Source organism: Streptopelia decaocto (assembly GCF_964273445.1).
Source record: "Streptopelia decaocto genome assembly, chromosome: 8".
Taxonomy (NCBI): domain Eukaryota; kingdom Metazoa; phylum Chordata; class Aves; order Columbiformes; family Columbidae; genus Streptopelia; species Streptopelia decaocto.
The window spans coordinates 5,044,046-5,068,615 of record NC_138662.1 but is presented as its reverse complement, the minus strand read 5'-3'; the positions used below and the strand labels follow the sequence as shown (position 1 = coordinate 5,068,615).

The window sequence follows — 24,570 nt, the reverse complement described above, 5'->3', positions numbered from 1 at the left end:
CTGCCCTCAATGCAGTGCTGCCTGCCTGCACTCGTATATGGCCCAGTGACAGCTGAGGATGCAGGATGGGGTGGGATAAGGATGGACAAGTTGGGATGGAGTGGGATGGGACATATGGGATAAGATAGGAAAGGGAGGGTAAGAGGGGGTGGGATGAGGGCACAGGATGGGAGGGGACAGGAGAGGATGGAGGATGAGCTAGAGGACAAAATGGGATGTAAAGGGATGCAATGGGATGAGACAGGATGGGATATGATGAGCACCCAGCTGGGGATCTGCAGCCCTTGGGCTGCTCCTGGCCATCTTCCCCACCACCATCATCCTTTGGCACAGGGGGTTCCAGTTGGCATGGCTGTGCCAGCAGGGGGACAGGGGAAGCGAGGCGAGTGGGTAGGAAGTGGGGGAGGCTCCTCACTCCACATCAATATTTTGGCCCTATAGCCCAACTGGAGTTAGATTTTGGCTGTGGGCAGCTTTTGGGGTGCTGGAGAGCTCTGGCAGGGCAGCTACTCACAACCATGGGGGGTGCAGGATCCAGCTCCCCTCCCAGGATTTGGGAATCTGCCTTGTCCTGGGCGAGGAGGAGGGACGTGGCGCCCGGGATGCAGGCAGACCCCATCGCCTTCCCAACCTTGCCTTGGCTGAGCATCATCCTGCTTTCCCTCCTCATCTTCATGCCGGAATTCACCCCAGCCAAGAACACAACAACTCCAGGCAGCAGCATCACAGCCTTGGAAAATCATCGCCAGCTGCAAAACCATCTCCAGCCACAAAATCATCTCCAGCCACTAAAGGAGGAAGAGCTGGGCTGAGATGCCCCTTCCCACAGCCAGCTGTAGCTCTGGGCATCACTGGAGGGGGCTGGTGTTAAAACCTCTGCCAGGCATTAAGGGGTTGTCCCAGAACCCAGATTAAAGTGCAAATGTCCTTGGGGTGGCAGGGCCTGGATGCAGCCACAGTGGGCAGGCTGTGATGGTTGCTGGCTCCTGGCTGGCAATGTCCAAGCAATTTGCTCTGCAGCTCCAGCACCTGCTAAATGCCCAAACTTGGGGAACCCACAGGACCTCCAAAGAGCATCAGCCTGTTTTAAAAATACTTTATTCTTTAGAAAATACAGCATTCAGTACAGTGTGCTCTGTTCCCCCCAGCTTCAACCCCCCCACCACTGCCTGCTCCCACTCCACCGAGGCCAAGGCAACGTCGGCATGTCCGCCGGGGCGGCAGGAAAGCCAAGGGCAGGTTTCACTGACCCCACTTCCATCTTCCCGGGGGAGTGGGCGGCTCTCGAGCCCTCGCTGGTAGCCAGCAGCAAGGTGCTCTCCCCACCAAAACCCCCAGTGAAGCCCAACTCGCAGCGCCAAGCTCAGCCCTTGGAGCTGGTGATGGCCCTTGGTGGCTGGGGACATCCCCTGGTGGGGGCACACAGGGGCTGTCATGCTTCCTTGCACAGGGGTTTGGGGCAGCCCATGCAATTTTTAAGACATAGGGCTGGCCCAGACCAGAGAGCTGGCAGCAAACCAGGGGGGTGATGGTGGGGGCTGGAGCACAGGGTGGGGGTACAAGGACTTGGGCCCCCTGGCTCCCATCCTAAACAGGGAAGGGGCCAAGTCAGGGCTGTAACAGCTCCCTCTGAGGGGAAAAGCCTTATTGGGAGGGGGTTCAAAAAGGGGAGGCAAACATCACCCAAAGGCAGAGTGACCTTCATCCAGGGCCAGGCTGAGCTCAGGACTCGGGGGGGAGTGGGGGGGAGCCTTCCTTCTCCCCAGGGACCAACTCCTGCCCACCCCATGGGGAGGGGTCCTGCCCACACCCTGGGGGGGTGCAGGATCACTCCAGGACTGGGGCAGAGGGGTTGTGCACACCAAGAGCTGGATGGGGGAGCAAAATCTGGGGCTAAGGGAACAGGGAAAGAAGCATTTTCTCTTTCAAACAGGAATCCCCAGCACCACCCTCGTCCCTTTGCATAGAGGAGCTTGCAGGCAAGCATGTCCTTCATTCACCCAGGGGACACTGAGAGCAGCAGCTGTGACCCTGGCGGGGACAGGAGCAAGGCTGGGGGATACGACCCTGCTGCTCCCAACTTCTGGCAGCCCCAGGGCTTGCACGAGGATGCAAGGAAAAGAAACACCCACAACCCTGAACCCTCACCCATCACTCTGCCCCCAGCGGCAAAAAGCCATCTTGATGTTTAAAAAAAAGGAATGAAATAGGAAAAATAAGGGAAAAAAAAAAAGGCTGAGATGGAGGGAAAGATCCCCAGGTGGTCAGTGGAGACGAAGCCGGGAAGCGCCGTGGGGATGCTGTCCATTCACCGCCTGGTCCTGCGAGATCTAACTGTCCTCACTGTTCTCGTCTGGCCCCTTGATCAGCCGCTTCTGTCCCCGTTTCCCCACGGGCCCCTTGGGCTTGGCGAAGGCCTGCTTGAAGGCGTGCTGCTTGGGGTGCACCTCCTCGTAGAGGAACTCCGCCGTCAGCTCGGCGCCATCATCAATCTCGATCTGCGTCCAGGAGCAGCAAGCAGGGTTAGCAGCTCCCTGGGGTCTTGACACCCACTTTTGGGGCACCCAACTCCTCCCTGAACCCACCAGTGGGGCAGGACCACAGCTGTGGCACATTCCCTTGCAGAAGGCTGGCACAGGTCTCTGCTCCATCACCTCTGGGAGGGCTCACACTTACCTTTTTGGCTATCTCCAGGCAAAACTCCTGCTCCACAGTGTCCAGCAACCGGCTCTTGCAGCTGGAGTAAAGCATCCGCTCCTTGATGCTGCATTTGTACCCAGGCATGGAGTAGATAAAGACTGCAGGAAGAGAGCGGGGCTAGTGGTACTGCCTGGGCTCATGGACAGGGAGCACCAGGCAGCTGCATCCCAGCCCAGTTGTGGCTCTTCCAGCCCCAAGAATCGCAATCTACTCAGCGACACAAGGTAAGCCATCCCATCCATCACCCCTCCCCAAATCTCCCCTGGCTCCAGTACACCTGCAACACAAGGGCTGCACAAATCCTGCATGGCAGCACCTGGAGAGCCCTACACTGCACGTGGCAGCTTCTTTCAGCACCAAAGCACTTGCCAGCAGCACCCACCGCAGGAGGACAGCAAGCAGGAACTGACTCAAGGTCTGCTGTCCCTACCATCTCCATCCCTGCTTGCTCCCCACACGAGCAATGGTCCAGGAAGAACAGGGACCAGCACGGGCTCTAACCAGCCACCCCCGGTGCCATGGCACTCACTGACAGACTCCAGGTAGTCTCCCTCGTGCGAGTGTTTGTACAGGAAGAAATGGTAGCGAGCCGAGTCCTGAGGGATCCTCTTGGGCAGGTCAGTGATCTCCGTGGGGCTTGTGTGCACCAGGTCAATGGTTTCCCGCTCCAGATCCAGCTTCTGATGGACAGGGGGACAGGGGAAGTGGACTGGGATGAGAGGCAGCAGCAAGAAGTGGTGGGAGTGGAGTGTGAGGGAGCTGCGTATGGGACATACCAGCTGGATGTAGTTGATTTTCTTCTGCTTGAGTGCCTGGATGGCTTGCTGAGCATCCAGCTGCAGGGGGAAGGCCAGGCCCTGCAGGGTCTGGTGCTTGCTCTCCACGCTGATCTCTGTCTTCACCTGGGGAGGGAAACGACCCCAAGTGTCAGGGCAGAAAGCAGCAAAGGGTGGGGAAAGGAGAGAAAGGAAAACCAGCCGGTGCCGTGTCAAAAGGCATCTCATCCAAGGAGGCACCTGTCACCTGGCTCACGGGGACTGTGGCACTAAACCGCTGAGCATCAGCCAGGCTCAGGGCAATGATGCCTGTCACCATACCGCTGCTCTGGGAAGCCACCTGGCCCCAGCCATGCACCCCTGTGCTCCCCTGCTTCACCCCCAGCAAAGACTATCTCAAAACTGATTTTTCCCAGCAAGTCCCTGGCAGGGATGCTGTGACCAGTGCTGGCACGTGTCCATCTCAGATCATCTCCCACCGCAGCCTGCGGGGTGATGGGTAGAGCCCTGAAATCCCTGTGTTCAGCTGCACGGATCCCCTGAGCGGGGACAAGCCCCAACTCGTGTGTTTAACTACAGCAGACAGGCAGCCCCTCTTGGTGCTGGAGCTGGGGAACTGGAGACCCACAGCTCGGAAAGATCCTGGCTCCAGTTCTCCCTGCAACCCCTGCCAGGCAGCGGCTGCTGCCTATACCCCCAGCAAACCCTGTACTCCAGGAGACGGAACCCCACTTCAAAAAGAGAAGAGAAAGAGATTGCAGAGACATCGCATCGCCCCAGCCACCTCCATCCAGCTGCAACAAGGGGTCCCTGCCCAGGACTGGGGTGCCATGAGCTGGTGGCGGGGAGGGGGACAGGACGCGGCAGGTGCGGCATTACCTCCTCGGGGCCAGGGTATTCTACCAGCGATGGGCAGCAGCAACAGCCCCCCACCATCTGCCACAGAATACAGGGAGACGGTGTCACCTCAGCGGCAGAAGAGCCCATCCCAACTCCAGACCCCCCCATCTAAAAAGCTTGGCAACAGTCACCCAGGAGCTCTGCAGCGAACCTGGTCCCTTTCCTTCGGGATTGGTTTGGGGGATTTCCGATAAAGGCATTCCAGCCTTTTTTTTTTTTTCCTTCTTTTCCCTCCCTCCAGCAGAGAAAAGGAAGAAAAACCAAGGCATGCCAAGAGAAACACAGGAGTTTTAGCTCAAACCCAGCTTGGCAGCACCAAAGTGGATCTCATTACAAGGCTGCCCTTCATTACAGCAGCCCCGTGTGGAACCCACACCCCAGGGGGATGACAGACCCAGGGTGTCAGGAGCAGAGCATGCAGAAAAAGACCTCCAGGAGAAGGAAAGACCAGGCATCAAGCGGGCAGGGCAGCCTACCATCTCGGTGCTCAGGTCCTGGGAACAGGAATCCTGCGAGCGTGGGGAGAGGAGACACACCGTCAACAGCACCCCGTGCGGGGAGGGGGATAGAGAGGAGGTCTCGTGTGGAACGAGAAGGGGGAGGGGGACACACGGACATGCTGGGAGGATGGAGGCGTACCATCTCTCTGCTGGAGGCCAAGGAAGGCAGGTCCTGGCAGCACGGGCAAGGAGAGCGGCACAAAACAACATGGGAGACATCAGGGCTGGGAGGAGCCGGGGGAGAACCCCAGCCCTGAGCCCCGGCAGCCTCACACGCAACGTCTCCGCGTAGAACCTGTCCCTGCCGCATCTCCTGCTGGCTCCCCAGCCAAGGATGGCCCAGCTCAGGGTCTGGAGGAGTTCCAGCAGCTGCAGCAATAGATTTTTGCAGTGTCCCTTAGCACATACTAAAGGTTTTTGGGGAAAAAAATGCCCAAGCTTCTATCCATGCCAAACATCCTGGAGGGTGAACGTGCAGCTCTCAGGTAATAATTGCTCAAGGGTCATCCGGTGCCAGGTAGGTGAGAAGTCCAGCTGACCTCCAAGGTCTGCTGTCCTACTGTCCCCTGGGGCGCTGTGCACCAGTGAGAGTCCAAGGGCAAGTGCACAGGGGTCCAGAGGACGCACACAAGCTCGCCTGGTCCTGCCCTGCAGAGAGGTGTGGTGCAAGGACATCACCACCGCCAGCACTCCCAGATCCTCATCCTTCTGCCCCGTCAACGCAAGGAGGTTGGGAGAGCTACGGCGGGACCAGAGAAAACTAAAGCTGCAACACAAGGCACACTGAAGTCCAAAAATCCCAAGAGGTGGAAAGTTGTCCTAATAATGTCTGCTGCCCCATATACCTCCGTATTTTCTACCTCCTCCCCTTTCTGAAAAAACACTGAAAACTGGCTCACTGAAACACTCCCCTGCGTGGGCTGGCCAAGACTGGGGGGTTATTTTATCTCCTTCTCATCAGGTTAGTTTTTTCCCCTCTCCTCATTGCTGGCATGGTGCTGACCTCAATTAATGAGTATTTCTCTGTCTTATGATGAAACCTTCATGGGGGGTGGCTCCAGCAAAGCCTCTACTCTGCTCACCCACCAGCACTGTACAGCAGCTACAAGTGACACCCCCTTACATGTTGCAATGGCACAGAGACGTTTATTTCGTCTTAATTCTTCTGTTTCATCCCCCTGCCCCATGTTTCTGAGCCTGCGATGTTTCGAGAAAGATTTTTCACTCGTGGGTGGTGGGTGTTATCACTGAGGTCCGGGCTGCCCAGGGGCTGCTCCCCAGGTTGTTCCCACATGCTGGATCTGCTCTCCCAAAGGAAGGAACTGCAACATGCACGTGTGCGCAAGGGCCCTGCAACCTGTGCACACATGTACAAGGACCCCGCAAGCCCGTAGAGAACGTGCAAGGCTGAAGGTGTCACTGCACTGAGCAGGGTGCTGCTACAGCTTGGGGGCTGCTCCCATAGAACTCCTCTCAGCGAAAGCTCTCTGCTTTGTGTGGCTCCAGAAACTCACTTGAAGCTGCATTTTCTGAGAGCTGTGAGTATCCCCAAGCTGGGGAGGTGAGCGTGGCACTGAACACCGCAGCCAGAGTTCCCACTGCCTCCTGCTCCATGCTCAGGGCTGAGCCAGCACAGTCCCTTCACCAACAGAGACCCCTCAGCACACCCAGCGCCCAGCCGACTCCCACCTTTGAATCCACAGGCAAAAATATATCCATTTTCCTCTCTTTCTAAATGCTGGTGACTGCTCCCCATTGCCCAGGCTAACACAGGGGACAGGGTACCATCGAAATATACCCCAATCAAACCAAACAGCAGCAGCACCTTGTCCTGGGAGCTGCGTCTCGCAAAGGCAAGGGTGGGAAGCAGAGCACGGCAGATCAACCTGAAAACAAGCGCCACGAGCACCACTTGCCCGGGCCACTTGGTCCTGCAAGACACAGCCAAAAAAACCTCAAAACTACTTAATCAGGCAGCACTGGCCAGCTAAGGCATGATGACCAAAGGTGCCAAACAAGCCACAGAGCCACCATCAGCATCCATCTCTCTCTTCTCCAAGTGTGAGCATCACCTTGGATCCTCCAGCACAGATCCTGCCCAGTCCTTCCAGGCTGGCAGCTGGAATAACCATGCTGAGCCCCACGCAGTGGAGACCACCCCTTGGTGGCATCTCCCTAACATCCTTCCCTTAACTTCGCTGCCCCCAGACCTGTGGAAACCTCCTGCCTGGTCTTTGCCGTTAATTAACGCCATCAGGCTGATTGGCTTTGCATCTCCCAGGCATGTCCTGATCCATCCGTGAGCCCCATAGCCCCAGCACAGGAGGAAGAAAGAGGGATGCTCCTCTAGAGAAGAAGGCTTTCCATGGCATCCAAGTGGAATCCCCAGGCCCCAAAAAATACTGCTTCCAGATGGTCTTCCCACCCACTGAGCTGATCCCTCCCCACCTCGGCATTTCACAGCACCAAGAGCTGCAAGATGATGGCACTACAGTCCTGTTTGCCCCCAACCCTATCCTGTGCCACTTCCATGTATTTTTCCAGCACATAAGCCCCCTCATTTAGGCTAAGATCTGTATTTCTCTGGACAGCATCTCTCATATTTATAGCCACAGAGGAAAGACAGGAAAGGAGGCTGCTATAGCCCACAGATAAACCTGAATTCATCCTGCTTCCCCCACGAATTCAGACTCAGCTCTGCCTGCTGTTAGCCTTAAACCATCTTCTAACTGCCAACTACAGCGAGCGAAACTGAACCGTGAGCTCGTGTCCTAGCAAAGGACGCTTGGTCCACCTCAGCAAATGCAGGAATGAGTTAAAACACAGAGGTACAAGAAAGCTCAGTAAAAATGAGTCATCCCTTTTGGCTGGATGCTGGGATGCTCGCTGCCACACCTCCAGCCACAAACACATCCCTGCATCCCGCATCCTGTGGGTGTCAGGCTCCTTCTCCCCGGACACCCACCTCGTTGATGCGGATCTGCTGGAGCTCCTGCTCGGCTGCGGTCAGCGGGGCTGGGGCGGAGCAGGAGGACACGTGCTTTTGGTAACCGCCCAGGGACACATCTTCCTGCAGACAAAGGGACAGGGACAGGGCAAGTGTCAGGGGGTGGTTATTGCTGCGGGGCTGGACGCACCCCCAGCCTTGAGGCTGTGTCAGACCAACCCAACGGGTCTTGGGGTCTCTCCTTACCAGGAGGATCAACCTTGAGTAGCACTCTCGGACACCTCCATGCAAATCTCATGCTAGATTTTAAACAGTGCCCTCAACCATCCCTGCCCATTCAAACCACTCTGCCCCTCCCCAGACACGCATGGCTGTGGCAGTGCGGCTCCTCCAGATGAATAACAGAGCTGGTGAGCAGGGAAGCCAGAGGGAAAGGCAGAGACCACGGCCTGGGAGCAGCAGAGAGGGGCCCTGGAGCAGAAGGGCAGCACTGGGGATGCTCCCTGGCTCCCAGAGGGGCTCCCTCTGCCAAAAGCCCAGGGAACAGATGGAGTAACCTGCAGCCAAGTGCTATTGAGGCACAGACAGATGACCCCAAGGCAGCAGCAGCTCTTGCTGCTGGGGTGACACTGCCACCACCTGGCACTTCTTTTCCTGCTCAGAGTAAAACTCTGGATCTCCTGACAGCTTCCTCCCATCTCTTCTGTGGTCTCCATCACAGCCTGACCACAGCCGTGCAGGCAGGAGAAAGTGGCAGCAGCCAGCCAGGAGACAAAAGCAGCACAGGAGACAAACCTCCATGCTGTCCCTCCCAAACGCCAGTGTCCCACGTCCCGCCCAGCTTTGGTGCTGAACCCAGGGTAGGCTTCCAAAGCTCAGGGTTGAACCCAAAAGGCTGCCCAGGAACCAGCACCATACCTTCACCGTTCCAAACATCTCGTCCTTTATGTGCCCCCCACCAAACTCCTTCTTCACTGTGGCTCTGGTGGCAGCGTACAGCATCTTCAGCCGGACCTGTGTGAGGAGGGATGCACCAAATGCCATCAGAGAGAGCATCCAGCATGGTGGGACTGGAGCGCAGCACCTCACTGCAAGCGGTGTCCAGTGCTCCCAGTCATCGTCCCATCCCCAGCTCCGCAAACCTCAGCCCCTCACCCCCAGGAGCAGTCCCCCAGCTTCTATCTCAGGCTGATTTCCAGCCGGGTGGGGAGCAGCAGGAGAACACGGCAGCATGGTGCCAGGGCGCACAGCCCCACCGAGCACTGCCCACAGCTGTGGGCTCCTCCTGTGCTCTGCTTTCCCAACCCTGAGCTCCTCGTCTCCCACCTGCACTGGGTAAGAGGAGGCACAAATACTGTCAGAGTCACGTAAAAGCAACTTCTGCCTTTTGGCACTTCTTTTGCATCGTTCTTTTGCAAAATGCCGGGAAGAGCTTTGGCAAGTGCTCCTTGGCACCCTGCTCTTTGTTGGCAAGACCCTCCATAGTTTGTTGAGAGGTATATACTTTTAAAAATATTATTTTATATATACATATGTACATGTGCACACAAAATTATATATATATTAGATATTCTATTATTTTATTATAATTGTATGTGTGTGTACATATGTGTATACCTAATGGGTGTATATATCATATCTGTTAGATATATCTCAAAAAACTGCAGAGGATCTTTTTCATATGTTCATGTTATATAGAATAATATATAATAACATATATAATCATAACATCTATAATAATAAAATATATAATAATAATATGTATATATGAGAGACGTGTATGTATTAACATGGCAGTAAATCTACATACAATATGGGTTATATAAAATATATAACAAATATATATCTCTGTGTGTATATATATATGACAAATGCAGGTGTTAACACAGCAGTAAATCTCGGTCCCACTGAAAGCTGGTTATGGAGATGCGCTCAAGCAGATGGCACTTCCCAAGCCGTACCGCTGACATCCCCCAAACCAGCCTCCCACCCACGTGTCCCTCTTGCCCCCGCTCCCCAACGCCATCCCCAGCCCACGCACCACCCCAGCAGCTGTCGATGCCACCCGTGGCTCCACGGGACCCAGCCTGCCCAGCGCTCTGTAAGGCAGATTTTGGAGCCGGGCCCAGGGTTGGTCCAGCGGCCGCCCTGCGCCAGCCTCGCGCAGAGCCGGGCCAGGCTGGACACGGGGCCAGGTGAGTCGGTGCCAGCACTGGCTCTGTCCAGCAATGTGTTTGGCCAGAGCCCCATGGGACATCTCCAACCCAGCCCTGAGGTCCGTACCGCTGCCCTCCCTACATCCCAGACCCTCCTCCTCCTCACACAGCGCTACAAAAGGACAGAGACAGGGTCCAGTTTATCTTACTGTGTCTTAAAAAAATCCCCCATCCCCAAAGCAGTTTCCAATTCTTAACTTGGGCACAGCGATGGAGGGTGTGAACGCTCCTCCTCAGTCAGTGCAAAGTCACCTTGGCCAGCATCTCCTCCACCCTCCACCGTGTCCCCAGGCTGGGGTGCCACAGCCCGGTGCAGTGCTCACCGGGGAGCTGTCAGGGGACCAGGAGATGAAGAGCCACTCGTAGCCCTGGGCGTTCTGGCTGTCCAGGCGGTACAGCACGTAGCACGGCTGCTGCTCATCCAGCAAGGGCAGCACGAAGGCATCGTAGTCAGCGTCCCAGCGCCGGGACAGCTCTTTGTGGGCTCCCAGCACGAGCTGTTCTAGAAGGAAAAGAGGGAGAAGGTGCTGTTAGATGAAGATTTCATTCACTTTGCAGGACCTTGGGATGGCTCATCTAATGGCTTGACACAGCTCCAGCGCCAACAACGATGCTGTTCTGCAGAAAAACAAGATGAGGTCTAGAACCACAATGTACACCCCCATGGGTGTCCCCCCAGGAGATGCTGTTAGGGCTGTGGCTACCATGGAGGGGTTTCTGCCAGCATCCCACTGCCTCCTGTCCAACCATCTCCTCCCCCCTCCCATGTGTCCTCTCCAGTAACCATCTGTACTCTTCTTCTGCTCTGCTACCTCCAGCCGTGTAGTCCCCAACCATTCCTCCCTGCTCACAGGAGAACACAAGACCTCCTCCATCCCACCTGGACAAGCTCTAGGGCCTTGGGTACTAGAAGACCTCATCAAGGACACAAAGAAACACGTAGATTTGGGGTGCTGAGAACACAGCCCAAGCTGCTCTCCTTGGATTCCCAGTAACCTCAGAAGGGTCAAAATCAGAACTGATACCTGAAGCCCATGTCTGTGAGGACCAGACCTGTCCCGAGACCCCCAGCCAGGGGGTGGGCCATGCTGCCAGGACAGCCCCAGCCTCTGGAAGCATCTCAGGTGTCTGGAGGGTATTTTCTTCAGTTACTACACAAGCAGTGGTGAGGCTGAGATCCTCGTGAGCCAGGCAGCACTCAGATGGATTTTAAATGCTGGTGCAGGCATCATATGAACATGAAACCCCCCCATGAGGGTCAAATCAAGCTTTGGGGTGGCTGGATGGAAAAGCAATGGTGCTGGAGACGATTAGTGTAGGTTGCTGGAAAACAACATGTATTTTGATTCCATTTTAGATGCAGAAAGGTTCTAGGGAGAGATGTCAGGACTCAGAATGAGATGCAGGAAAATCTGGAGGTGCCAAAACAAAACGAGGTGGGGCCTTGGACAGTTGGCACTCAAGGGGATGCTCGCCCCAGCATCCACCCTGCCTGACCTTGGCCCTGCTGCCCATCAGGAGCCAGGGAGCCCCCTGGCTCTTGTTGCTTTTGCAACCCTCTCACTCACAGCCAGCTCAGCAGTTCTGAACCTTGTGGCAGGAGAGCTTTTAAGGAAAACAGTTGAAGAAAAAAGGGTTTGGGAGGAATTACTCTCACCCCTGCTCTCCAGCCGAGCAGGGCATTCCTCACCGACAGCGGCACAGCCCTTCGCTGCCCCACGGTGCCCACCTTGGCATCTGCCATCGCACACTGAACCCTGAATTATTGGCACAAGAGGGGCACCTGCTACCAGTAGAGTAACAAGGACAGCAGCAAAAAAGGTGCTGAAAATACTTTCCCTTCAGCAAAACTACCTGTTTTGAGAAAGTGCAAAAACCCCAGCGTACGCCTAAAATAAACACAGAGCCCTGCAAATGGATTTGTGCACCGCAGAGACCTGCGATCCAGAGGAGACTGCAAAGAATGTCACTCAGCCAAAGCCACTGGCAGCTCATGCGTGTCTGTGTCTGCCAAATATCCCAACACCTCATGCATGGTGCCAAGTCACTTCAGGCTATTCCCAGGCCTCGCCAAGCCAGACCCTGGCCGTGCCGCTGTGAGCCGGCAGCCTCTGGCTTTGCCCTGGGCTGGAGGAGCCGCTTGTCCCCCTGCCTCCCTTCAGGCTCTTTGCAGCTCAGCTTCATCTGTTCAGGGCCAAATTTTCCTCCTGGGGAAGTACTGGAAAAGGGAAATGCGGAGCAGTCGCTCTTCAGCAAAGCATCATAGTCAGCGCTGGCTATTTCAGGCTCTGTTTCTGCTGGAGGAAGCGCAGCCAGAGTGTTCCTGGCCCTCGAGGTTCCCCAGCACTCAGCTACGAAATGCCCGTACAAGGCAGCCCTGCCTGCGGCTCTGGCAGGCGCCACGGGGACAGCGCGAGAGCCGGGAGCCTGCAAAGCTCAGTGCACAACATCACCTACGTGCAAATAAATGCACCCAACGGGGACAACCACAGAGCCACAACCTTGTCCAGAAACATGCTGACAGCGAGGAGGAGAGCATCACCCAAACCATGTTGGACCAGAAGCAGTTCCCACACCAGGAAAGCATTGCTGAGCCTCAGTGCACAACCTACTCCCTGCCACTGCACCTTCTCCATCCGACCTTGGCTTCTCCTGGCCAGCCCCCAAAGGCAACATCAGCTCTAAGAGCCCCCAAAGGGTTGCTCAGCCATAGCTGCTGTCTTGGGGTTGCCCAGACATAGAGCATCTGCTGTAAGGCTCCTTGCACCATCTTCCTCGCCTTGCACCTGCTGCTGCCTGCTCCAAAATGACCCAAGACTAATGCCCCATAGGGCAGAAGGTCCTCTGCAAGGCACTGAGCAGGGCTGGAGGCTCCTCTTCTACATGCCCTGTGCAGGCAGGGCAGCTGGCTCAGGACACAACTCCTCCAGGGTCAGCATGCTATAGAGTCCACCTGTCCAGCTGCAATATCTGCCTGGCCATTCATTACTGGCTGAGGGTCCTTTTCAGGTGGCGTGTAGCAGGCTGATGCCCATAATGTTATAGAAAAGAGTTGTGGCCCAGAGGGATCGAGCAACTTGTCCCAAGTCACGCGAGAGGGCAGACAGGAGGTCCTGGAGCCACACAGGTGGGACCGCCACCACCTGGTCCCCAACAGACCAAGCCCCTCATCGTGGAGATGCTCCTGGCTCTCCTCCTTCCACCTGCCTCCCCACGGGAGGCTCAGGCTCTGCCATATCTCAGAGGCTTCTGCAGACACCCAAGCTTCTCCAGAGCTGCTCATGGCTGGTCCAGGCCAGGGGAAAGGAGCTGGCAGGATGGGAGAGCCGGGCTGGGAAACACAAAGCACCATTGAGTAAGTTGGTCTATGAAGCAGCTGCTGCCAACATATCAAACAGATAAACAGACCCCACTCAGCCTGTGGGGAGATGGTCCGACGTGGTTTCCATTGATGACAAAAAGTCTCCTGTGCTGGTGTCACCAGCCACAACCCAAAGCCAGCAGCACAAGCCCTAGTACCCTAAGTCCAGGCTTAGGGGCATTCATGACTTATCCTAATGCAAACCTGACTCCCACTCATTAAAGAAAAAGAAGCTGAGAGAGAAACATCATTGTCAAAGACATTGTCAAAGAAACAACGTAGATGTCACATCCCAGCACATGGGAACCTCTCCGAGGACAAAGCCAACACAGATGAAACCTGCAGTGGCCCTGTTGATGTGTCCCATGTGTTCCAAGTTGTGCTGCTCTTCCAAACAGAGCTTTACAGCCCCCCTGAGGTCCAGTGCAGGCTCCTTATGACCACATTTCCCTCAGCATTTGCAAGTACAGTCCCAGAGGAGCTGGTGATGGCAGCTTGGCAGGGCAGTAACATCCCCGCTGCCACAAGAAACAAGTCATTCATATGCAATTGTGTGAGGTCAAGTCCAGGGAAAACCTACACCAGGGAGGCTCCCGGCTGGCATGTTCAATCAGTGCTTTGCTCCACTCGCTTGTTTGATGGATGTAGAGGCCACTCACTGGCACTTTTCCATGGGACAAATGTGGGGAGGTTGGTGCCAGGCTACAAACTGGGGGTAGCCCCGTGCACAGGAGCAGGGGCTGGGATGGGTTTCAGAGTGTAGCATCCCTCATGGGATGCAATCGGCGCCCCATGCTGAGCCTCACATGAAGGAGCACCCCCCTGCCCACCCCTGCCCCAGCGCCTCCCTGCCTGGTGGGGAATGCCACGGCCCAGAAGGAAGATGCTGCGTATCACCCCTGACTGCGGTCACACAACACCTGCAGCAGCTTCTTGCAGGGCTCCCTGTGACAAAATCCAACCCAGCAGCAGCAGAAGCCACGCAGAGCCCAGCACCGACCCCAGACACCAGCACCGGTCTGTCGGCAGAGTCGCTGTTGTCCCACGGAGCCGCCCCCAGAGCTCCAATAGCTGCTCACCAGCACACCCAAAGCTTGGGGTTGTATTTCAGCTCTATTCTGCTGAGTGCCAGGGAGCCTCAGCAGGATTTTCCCTGGGCTTTCGAAAAACATGAGCTGCCACCACAGCAGCAAGGAGGAAAGGAGGAGAGGAGAAACAGAACCGGCATGGAGTAAATCAGAGCACTTAAGAACAGGACTTACCATCCTCGATGACAACCTTGATAAGCCGAACAGAACCGTTTCGAGCTTTGGCAAAAAAGTCCTTTAATTCCGTGGTGGCTGAAAGAACCAGAAACATCGTGATCAGATTTAGCAGTCAAAGCAGGTACTGGGCTGCTCGGTGACCAGCCGGTGAGGGGAGCAACTTGGCAGGATAGAAAGTTAAAAATGTTTTTTAAAATCTCTCTTGTCAAAAAAATGATAATAAAAATAATAATACAAAATGCAAACAGCTGGGAGCGAAGTGCTGTGTCTCCCCAAGGCATCAGAGTTAAATAGCAGCAGGGAGCGCATGTGATCCAGAGAACTTGATACTTGGCCTGGGTGAACATAATCACCCAAATTTAGATGATGGCTTGGCTGGTGCAGGCGCAGAGAGCTCAAGTGACAAGTTTATTCGCTTTACAGAGCAGCAGGGTGTGCATGCAGGGGGTGGCTGGAAGATGTCCCAACAGGTTGTGACATCCCAGGCTCGTGACACACAGTGGTGATGCTGCTCCTGAGGCAGCTGGAGATCAGCATGACTCCAAACTGGAGGCACTGGTTTGAAGCTGAGACCCTGGAGATGGGAAAGGCAACAGCCCTCGGGTTTTGCTCCAGTGCCAGCAGGGCTTTGGTTGCAGAAGGCTTTTGGGAATTGTTTTGGGGAGCCACCTTCCTCCTCATCTCCCCTCCTCAGGCAAAGAGTCTTTGGCGTCCTACCAGGAGGCAACAGCGGGCAGCAGTTGTTGAAGGGGCAGCCCACAGCCAGCACTGGAGGTTTAATCTGCCCACCCCAAAAGCATCACCAGCGCAGAGCTCCCCGTCCCACCTGGGATGTGCTACATGAGGAGGCAACACCCAAGAGATGCAGCTGAGCCCCCGACACGGAGCATCTCCCAGCCCAGGTGCCCCTGGAGCCCCTTCAGATACGTCCCCAAGCCTCTTCCCAGATACAGCCACGCAGCCAAGAGGGTCCTGTGAGTTCAAAGCCACAGGCACCTCTGCGCTTGTTAGAAATACCAAAGTAACTGGTTTTGCAAAGATTAAAGACCCGGGCAGACAACCTTCTTAGCCTACAAGAGGATCCAGGCTCAGGGTCATCATCAGCAACCCCCTGCTCCTGGTGCTTTGCTGTGCCACCCCTCTGTACGTGGGTAAGTCACCATGCTGAAGCAGCCCGCAGCAGGACAGAGCCCTGCTTTGGTCCCCAGAGCCCAACAGCATCCACGGCCAAGGCACTTCACAAAGAAAGCCACCACTGTGTCAGCAGAAAGGTGCGGTGGCCAGAGAAGCCACCCCCTACCAGGCAGGGCCATATCTGTTCTGCTTTGGTTCCACCGGCAGCAGGTACCACCCTTCAGCACAGCCCCCCAGCATCACTGCAGGAGGATGTTACCCACCCAAGGGACACACAGGGCCACTGACTGTCACACACCAGTGCCCTCTGTCCCCTGGAGACGGAGCCCAGGCTGGGGCACTGCCTGCAGCTCCCCCAGCCCCAGGGGAGGAGCAGGCATGGGGGTTTGTGCCCACTCAAAAACGCTGACAATGCAGAGACATGGAAAGGGATGTCCTGGGGGCAACTCCTGCCTGTCCACCCCAAGTGACATATCTGAGATGCATCTGCCCCATCAGCTCCAAGCCTGCCCTGACAAGAGCTCCAGATGGTGGTTTACCATCCCACGGGGAGAAGAGGCACAAACAAGGACGAGGTCCCAGGCTGGTGTCCTGCAGTCAGCAGAGCTCCCACACAAACCCAGAGGTGCCACCCCAGCAGGACCCTGGGGATACGGGCACACAGACACACCAGTGAAGGCACATCAGTCCCTAATGGCACCTTAGGGGGGACACACAGCTTTGCTGGGGTAATCCCACTACAAGCAAACCATCCTTCTCCTGCCATCAGCATCAAGGCACATGGGTCTCCCAGTTCAGATCTTCATCCTTTCCCAGCGCTGGCTGGGAGCTCAGCCTGCTCCTGCAGCTCCATCCAAGGCTGCTTGATATTTTTAGCCCCTTTCCCTGTTGAGAGCGGCTGTTTCCTTCCGACAGCATTTGTGGTTATTGCAAATGCACAAGGCAGAATAAAAAGAGAAAAAGAGACATTTATACACTCAGGAAACCTCGTGTAGGAGACAAAAGCTTCTAATAAGCATTAAGTTTTACCAATTCCTATTCCACTGCCAAAATAGGAGAGAATAGCATTGGTCTTGGATGTTTCTATAGCATCAGCTATAGAAGAGAAAGAGGAAAGCTCTGCAGCATTAACGGGCTTGCAAACCCCTCCAGCCTGATCCCATCCTTCCCAGAGCCCAAAGCACATGGGAGCCTGGAAAATCAGGCATCTGGCAAATGCAGCTCCCCAGCCCACCTAGAAACGCTGTGAGTGCCCAGAAATATTGGATCAACAACTGCGATGACTGACAGTTGAGTGACAAGTGACAGCCAAGCACCGGGACCTGTGTAGGTACTGATGGGTTTAAGGAAATGGGGAGAAGCACAGATGCTGTTGGAAGAGCCATGTGCTCGATGGGAAATACCGTGGGGTCTGACAAGGAGAGAGCTGCTTTCCAGAGGAGACAGAGGCCAAGCTTTCAAAAACCCCTGAGAGTGGGCTTCTGAGCTTCAATTCTGCTGAAGTAATAACAAAAAACAATTTTCATTTAAAGAAAAAAAAAATCACCAGGGGGTCTTTGACGTCCCCTTCTGTCTCTTGCAACACAGCCAAGAGCCAGAGAGGAGGGAGAGGAATAACCTAGCGAAGGTTTCCAGCACAAGCTCAGCAACTCCTTCATTACAGCATGATTACGACTTAATTGGTGCAGCAGACTTGATGAGATGGTTCACGTGCCTGAAATATTAATATAAAAGTCCAGATCCATCTCCGGAAGAAAGGCAAGGAGGAGACCTTGCCTTGGAGCTGGAGGCGAGCGGTACCTCCACCCCAAGGCATCTTCCTGCCAGGAAGTCTCCAGAACCCAACTCAAGGGTGGGTGGGGAAACCACAAAAATTTTCTGCTTCTTCTGGTTTGTCTCCTGCACTTGACAATAAGGTGAGGAGGGAAAGGGAATGCCAGGCACACATCAGCACAGCCACGGCATGGGGCCAGCGGTGACCATCCAGATGGGGAAGAGAGGAGTGATGGGGCAGAGGACTGGAGGGGGACCCACACATCCAGCTCACCCTTTTGACATGGGTTCCTGGAAAATCCTGGAACAAATAATCCAGAAACAAACCCAAGCTGGGCTACAGCCAGCAGGGACCTAATGAGAACAAAGTTGCATGAGGTCAACCTAGCTTCTTCCAGCACAGCAACCTGTGGTCTTCAAGCACCTCAGCTTGGCTTACTACATGTCTACAAGTGTCGGAAGTTTGGGAAACATGATGGTGAAGAACCTCTATGGCACAGGCACAAAACTGCATGGAAAACTCACTCTGGGAGGATCAGAGGTTGGATCAAGCAAGGTCTCCTCGGGACCTGTGGTTGGTCCAGGTTTAGTCCACATTTCCATGAACATTTCTGACAAGTACAACAGCATTTTCTGCAGCTTTAACAAGGGAAGCTAGAGGAGATGCAAGTGCACACTGGAAAAGAATTTACTGTTCTCTCAGAAGACTGGAGAAACAGGCTGGAAAAAAAAAAGAAATAAGATAAAACTCTATAGAAGGCAAAGTACTGTAACGAGGAGAAGGACCAGCTATACCAGTGCAGGGCAGAGCCCAGCAGCTCCAGAGAAGTGGGTACAATACAAACAGCATGCACAGGCATCCGTCATGTAAGAAGCAAGGCACAGGACAGATGGTACCTATGCCAGAAGTCACAGTGTGCAGAAGTGGTGGAAGGAACCAGGGCAAATTGGTCCAGAGGAGAAAAATATGAACAATTTGTACTGGTTTTCCAGCCAGAAACATCAGGTCCCACTACAGCATTTGGGAAATCTCCTGATGAGGGTGACCAAGCACTGGGAAGGACACAACAGCTCCATCCCTGCCCTCAATGACCTGCAGAAACCCTCCCGGGATGCTGCTGCTTTGAAGCAGGGTGAGCTCGGTGGTATCCTGAGGAACCTTCTGGCCATTCTACACGGCAGCCCTGCTGCTGACCCTCCTGACAGACACAGCGTGACAAGCACCCGTGTCTCCACAGCCACCCTCCCATGACAGCCCAAAAATCGCCTCCAGCCATCGAGTCGTGCAACACCTCCCTCTCCCGGCTGTTCGTAGGCTGCAGATGAGCTGTCCCCTATGCACGAGCCACCCGCATGAATGAACACGCATTTAGCAGCTTGGGAAGAGCGTGTCCCAGGCCGCCTCGCTCCACAAAACCAACCCTGCCCCATGGCACCCAAGTGGCATGGAGGGCTGAACAGGGCTGGCTGTCAGCACCAGGGCACCCAGTCCGGGCAGCTTGCGATGTGGCAAGGGGGTGACATTTGGCCATGGGTGGCCTTCAGGTGGCCCTGACCCAGCAGGCAAGCTGCCTGGTGGGAAGGCATGGCTGTGGCTCCCCCTTGGCAGCACCGAGCAGGTACGGACCAAAGCCTGAAGACCCCACGCCCTGGGGACCCATGGGGCGGCCAGATCCTTGCACCCACGCAAGGGACGTGCTGTTTGCAGCCAGAGCAGGCACCTGCTGCCCAGGGACATGGCTATTTGGATCAGGCCGGGGCACATTTCAGTGCTGGGCTTGAAGCATCACACTTCCCCAAATTCACTGCAAGGTGGAGGAGCGAGATGGTATTTGTGGGTACCACGTCAACACAAAAGCCATCCCTAAAGCCGAGCCTTTTCTGATGTTTACAGCCCCAATTAGCTTATCTGAGCAGAGGCAGGCTGTGATGAGGCCGGGGGGAGACAGAGGCACCGCGCAGCGATGGCAGATGTAGCCACGGCAACGGGCCAGTCTCTCCCTGGGGATGCCAGGGTGCCAGCGGAGTCATCCGGGCCACCCCCAGGGACAGGGATGGAGGTGACAGCCACACCGCCAACCCTGCACCTTTCCCTCCTCCATCTCCTCACTCGCTTCTTCGGGGAGCAACAGGTTTTTGCTTATTCGACCCTCCCCATTTCTCCCCCAACCCGATGGCAGCGCCCAGCTTCAGATCAATAATACATGTTCCCTGAAACAGATGCCTCTCTCAATATGTCGAGTCATCTTGCCCTCCTGACGGGAAACCTGAGCCTCCAGCCATCAATCTTTCATTCCCTGGACATAATCTTCAAGTTGATGCAACTCCAAGCAGCTGCTTCCCTTTCACCATCCAGGGCACAGCGCGTGCAGAAACTCAGCCAAAATTCCAGCCACGATCCCAGGCAAAACTTGTCCAGGCTCCAGGGATGCCTGGCCAGAGAGCAGCTGAGATGCTGATGGATAAAACACTGTTACACCTGCACCAGCCCACACTCTCCCTGCACAGGCAGCTCTGCCTGCCTCCTGCCAGGAAAGGGCACAGCTGCAACAGGCACAAAATAGCTGTTGCTGCTGCTAAAATTCGCCCTTTCCAGCCTATCCCAGTGTAACTCCGTCACGCAGCGCCTGCTCAGCCCGCTTGCTGCAGAGCGCTTTTCTGCTGACAGGCTCGGCCGGCTGCGTTAAGCACTAAGAGGATTTTATTTCTCACCATGAAAAAAGGAAAAAAAAAAATGTCCTTGCAGGGTATCTTTTCCCTGGGAAAAAGCTACAGATGTCAGGAAAATAGAAAGAAGGAAAAAAAATTATCTGAGCAAGAGAGGACACAAGCAAAGCTTTTTTTCCCAATTTTCTGTGGGGTTGGGCTGTGCCCTGCAGGATTTCACACGGACGATTCCTGGCCTGTATTGCAAATCCTGCCTGGAGACCTTCAGCCACCTGCCTGACACCAGCCATTTGCTTTTCAACGCCTGATTTTTCTGTCCATGCCCAGGACTCATCTTTTCTCCACCTTGGCACCTCCGACAGGAGTTATTCGTCCCTTCCCTTGCTCCGGGGTCAGCAGCACCCACCCTGCAGACAGCACGGGTGGGATCCAGCTGGTGACAGAGCACCCTGGAGCCAAGCGGTGGTGCCAGCACGCACAGTCCTGCTTTGCCTGCAGAAGTTGCTTGTTGCTACTCCCCTGCCCAGTAAAGCAAGCACTGGGAGCCCTGGTTTGGGTGTTGGGGGTGACAGGGACACGGAGATAAACCCTGGCAAAGATCTTGCCGTGCTTACAGCCTCTCAAGACACGCTTTCCGAGGGATGTCCTCTACCCTGCCACTTCAGGTGCTGAACTTCAAGTGTTTGACATCTCAGGGTGCTTGTCTGGTCTCCCACCCACACCGCCACTCTGGTCGTCCTGACGCGCCACCCACCAGGATATGGGCCACTGCCCCACATGGTGTCAACCTCCAAGCTGGGTGCTGGCCCCAGAAAAGAGCTCACAAGCAGCTCCTTAAACAATCCTCGCAGCAGCTGGGTCCCTTCTGTCCCCCACGGACACCAGCCACCCCTTCTCCTCCTCCACTGCTGGCACCCCCATTAGGGGCTTACCCCAGCACCCCAGCGGTGAAGCTTCCCCTGAATTCAGGGAGCCAGGCACCTCGGGAGCCAGCGCTGCCCCCCAGCACGGCGGGAGGAGATGGGCCGAGGAAGCGGTGGATAGGGAGAAAAGCTCCTTCTTCCTTCTCCGTCTTTTTTTCTCGCTGAAGAGCCAGGAAGCCATCTGCTTTCAAAGGAGACCTTTGCAGACCCAGCAAGTCCCGGGTCCTCCCTTTCTGCTCCTTTTTCCCCATCTGACATCATTCTTGCCTGTGTGCATCACAGTTATGCTTCTCCTGAACCAAACAGCCATTCCTACCAGATGTTTTCCCAATGCAAGATCCAATCCAGAGGCAAAGCAGAGGCTCAGCTGTGGATGGCAGTGAAGGTCCTTCCCCATCCCCACGTCCTGCCACCTCACCCAGAAAAAGGAAGGACCAAGCCCTGGTTTTCTGGTTGAAGAAACAACGTGCATTTGATTTCTTACTTTCTAGATGAAAAAAAATCCTGTTTAAGACATTCTTTCTCTTTACCCAGAGGTCACAAAAGAGCACCCAGAAGCAACATAAAAGCAAGTGACCTCCCAACAGCATCAAAGCCCTGGTTCAGCATTGCCTTCCTAAGGTTTTTAAACTCTGAGAGTGCTGTCCCCATCTAACACCATACAGGGCAGAACAGAGACTGCAAAAATACCCATTGAATCCTCCCAGCTGTAGTTAAAAGGCAGGTTTCCAGCCCCAAGCCCACAACAACCCTTGACACCTTCCAACTACCTCCCCAGCCCAGCAGTCTCCATGGCAGCTCAGTTTTCTCGCCACCACCTTCAAAGGAGCTGCCACGGTTACCTAAAAAAAAAATAAATAATTAGCCTCTTGCCTCTGCGTGAAAGGCTCAGCCCTGATTAACACCCCAAACCTGCAGCTCTGCACCCCCAAGCAAGTGCTGCCATCGCTCCCCCTCCGCTTCTCCCCAAAAGCTGTGATGACTCGGCAGCATCGCAGCCGGGGCTGCTCCGGGGGCTCCCCCGTCACCACGTCACCCTGCTCTCATGCTGACCCAGCCCAGTGGCAACCAAAATATCTCTTGCCAGCTTGCCTACAACTTCCCCCCTAAGCCAGTCGGCAGGTCCAGCCTTCCTGCAAACAGGAGAGAAACGGGAATGAAAAACCACAAAACCACAAAGCAATGTGTGCACACAAAAACAACGAGGCCTCAGAAACCAGGAAGATGCAGAAAATCCCTCCTCCTCCTCCTCAGCAAACACCAGACCTCAGCGTCTCAGCAGAGGGGATGAAAGTAGCAGTGGGATTGCTGCTCCTCATCCAATACTGAGTCTGCTGAGCAAAGGAATTACTTTGACCACCGTGCCAGGGAGGACTGAAAGCCCCCAAAGCCCCCTGCCCAGGAGGTGCTGAAGCCCAGAGCACCCCAGTTCAGCATCGCAAGTGTCAGAAGAGCAGATTTGCATTCAGAGAGGAAACAGGCGCTTCCTGGAAGAGGGGCTGTGCAGCAGGGGATGGAGTCGCTGACTCAGAGAGCTGAGCCACCAGACATGTCCATGATGCTGGGAGAGCAAGACCACTCACTGCAAGTTACTCCTTCACAGCCACGGGGAGGTTTTTATGTCTCCCCAACTTGGGCATCTGCTGCCTGGGCAGAGCCGCTGGGTCTATCCCCGCCCTGCAGCGGCCGCAGCTCCTTGGGGGAAGTCTGAGTCCCTTCCCCTTTCCCAGGCAGCGCTGCTGACGGAGCACGTTACGTCCTATGGGCAACGACAACTCATGGCGACTCAGTGCTGGTCCCGGCAGCGTTTGCTGAGCGGTGGGCAACCAAGGCCGGTGAAGGCTGGCGCTTCTGGAGAGCAGCTTCTCAGCTTTGCCCAGCCAGCACACCCTGGCGTGCCGGGGCAGACGGTGTCGGCAGCGCAGGAGCAGACGGGCACAGCAACAAGCAACAGGCTGCAGCCTCTTGGGGAGCAGGCAGAGCAACATGTGTTGCCTGCACCAAACCCCACAGGAGACCCCTGCAGAGCAGGGCCAGCACACTGAGAGTTCAGGTGGGCACTGGCGCCCATCTTGATGATTTTTAATTATTACTATTTTTTTTTGTTTTTTTTTTTACAGGAGAGGGAACATTCAACTAGAGCCTGAAATTCAGTGTCTCAGTTTAAACTAGAAGCAACAAATCTGAACCCAAGCGTTGTCAGTCACCAGCACTCCCAGGAGAAACAACTAAGCACCATTGCTAACCGCTTCTCAAGTACAGCTCCTCCAGGAGCATCTAGCAGCACTCTCGCAGCAAGGATGCTCATGCCACGAATGAAGAGCAGCCACAAATTCAACACCTTTGTGTCCCAGCTCCCCTCCCAGGGCACACAGCAGTGCTGGATTCACACCCGGCTGCCACCACACAGGGCTCCAGGGGAGGCTGCCCTCACATCCCTGCTGGCATATTGATTCAGTTATATAAATTATGCAGCACCTCTAGCCCTGAGTAATATTGTTAATTGAGTTGTGGTGGGAAGCAGGAGGGAAATACCATGAGGACACACAAACACACCCATAAATGAGAAAGCTGTAGTCTCAGGGTGCCAGCCAGGTCCTGTAGGGAGTGAGCAGAGAAAGCGGGGACCTTTCCCCCAGATCCAGTGACAACGGTCAGGCAGAAATTTATCCAGGCTCTCTACAATCCACCTGGGAAAAGTCCGGCGCCGGGGGCTGAGCATCACTGCAGGGAAGGGAGATGTGGCCGAGGGTGATGTGGGGCTGCAGCGAAGCAGATCTGCCTGGATTAAGGTGCTGCTGAAGGCATCGTTATAAGCCGTGTCACAGCGGTTTATTTAGCATCAGTTCAGACAAAGGATGCAGGAGAACCCCTCACCGGCAGCATCCCCGGAGCCAGACTTGCTTCTTCACCTCTTACCAGCACCCAAATGCTCTGAGCCTGGCTCAGTGCTCCCCCCCCGCGACTCTACTCGCAGGAAAACCTGCCGGCTCCTTCGGGAAGCTTCATCTTATCGCCCCCATCATCGCTACTGCGACACCGCCACCGCCCAGCAGGCTCCCGCGGCGGGGCCGGGGGATGCTCAGGGCACTGCCCCGCTGGGTGCCTCCCGACGGGGTGCAGAGGAGCAGCCCAGCCCGGGGGGATGCGGGTCCGAGCCCTGCCGAGCCGAGCCCGGCACAGCAGCGGGGGCTGGGGGCACCCACGGGGAGGGGCGGAAGGGGACCAGCGGGTCGGCGAGCGCCAATTACCGTGGATGCCGGTCTGGTGAGTCATGGCTCCGCTCGGCTCCGTTCCGCTCCGCTCCTGCTCCGCCGCGTACCGGGCAGGAAACGGCTTCGCAAGCAGCACCGCCCGCTTCCGGAGCCTGGAGCCCGCCGCCCGCACCGCCCCGAGGAGGAGCCGCCA

At 55.6% G+C, this 24,570-nt stretch overlaps 1 protein-coding gene across 1 annotated transcript; it reads right to left on the bottom strand.

Moving 5' to 3' along the window:
• Positions 1-1,092: 1,092 nt before the first annotated feature.
• TWF2 (twinfilin actin binding protein 2) lies at positions 1,093-24,543 on the bottom strand. The gene is made up of 9 exons (XM_082060291.1): positions 24,414-24,543; positions 14,663-14,740; positions 10,363-10,541; positions 8,742-8,837; positions 7,842-7,946; positions 3,477-3,602; positions 3,230-3,380; positions 2,677-2,798; positions 1,093-2,498 (listed from the first exon to the last, which is right to left on the bottom strand). The coding sequence occupies exons 1-9, from the start codon at positions 24,436-24,438 to the stop codon at positions 2,331-2,333; spliced, it is 1,050 nt and encodes a 349-aa protein (XP_081916417.1). The 5' UTR covers positions 24,439-24,543; the 3' UTR covers positions 1,093-2,330.
• Between the last annotated feature and the right edge of the window lie 27 nt (positions 24,544-24,570).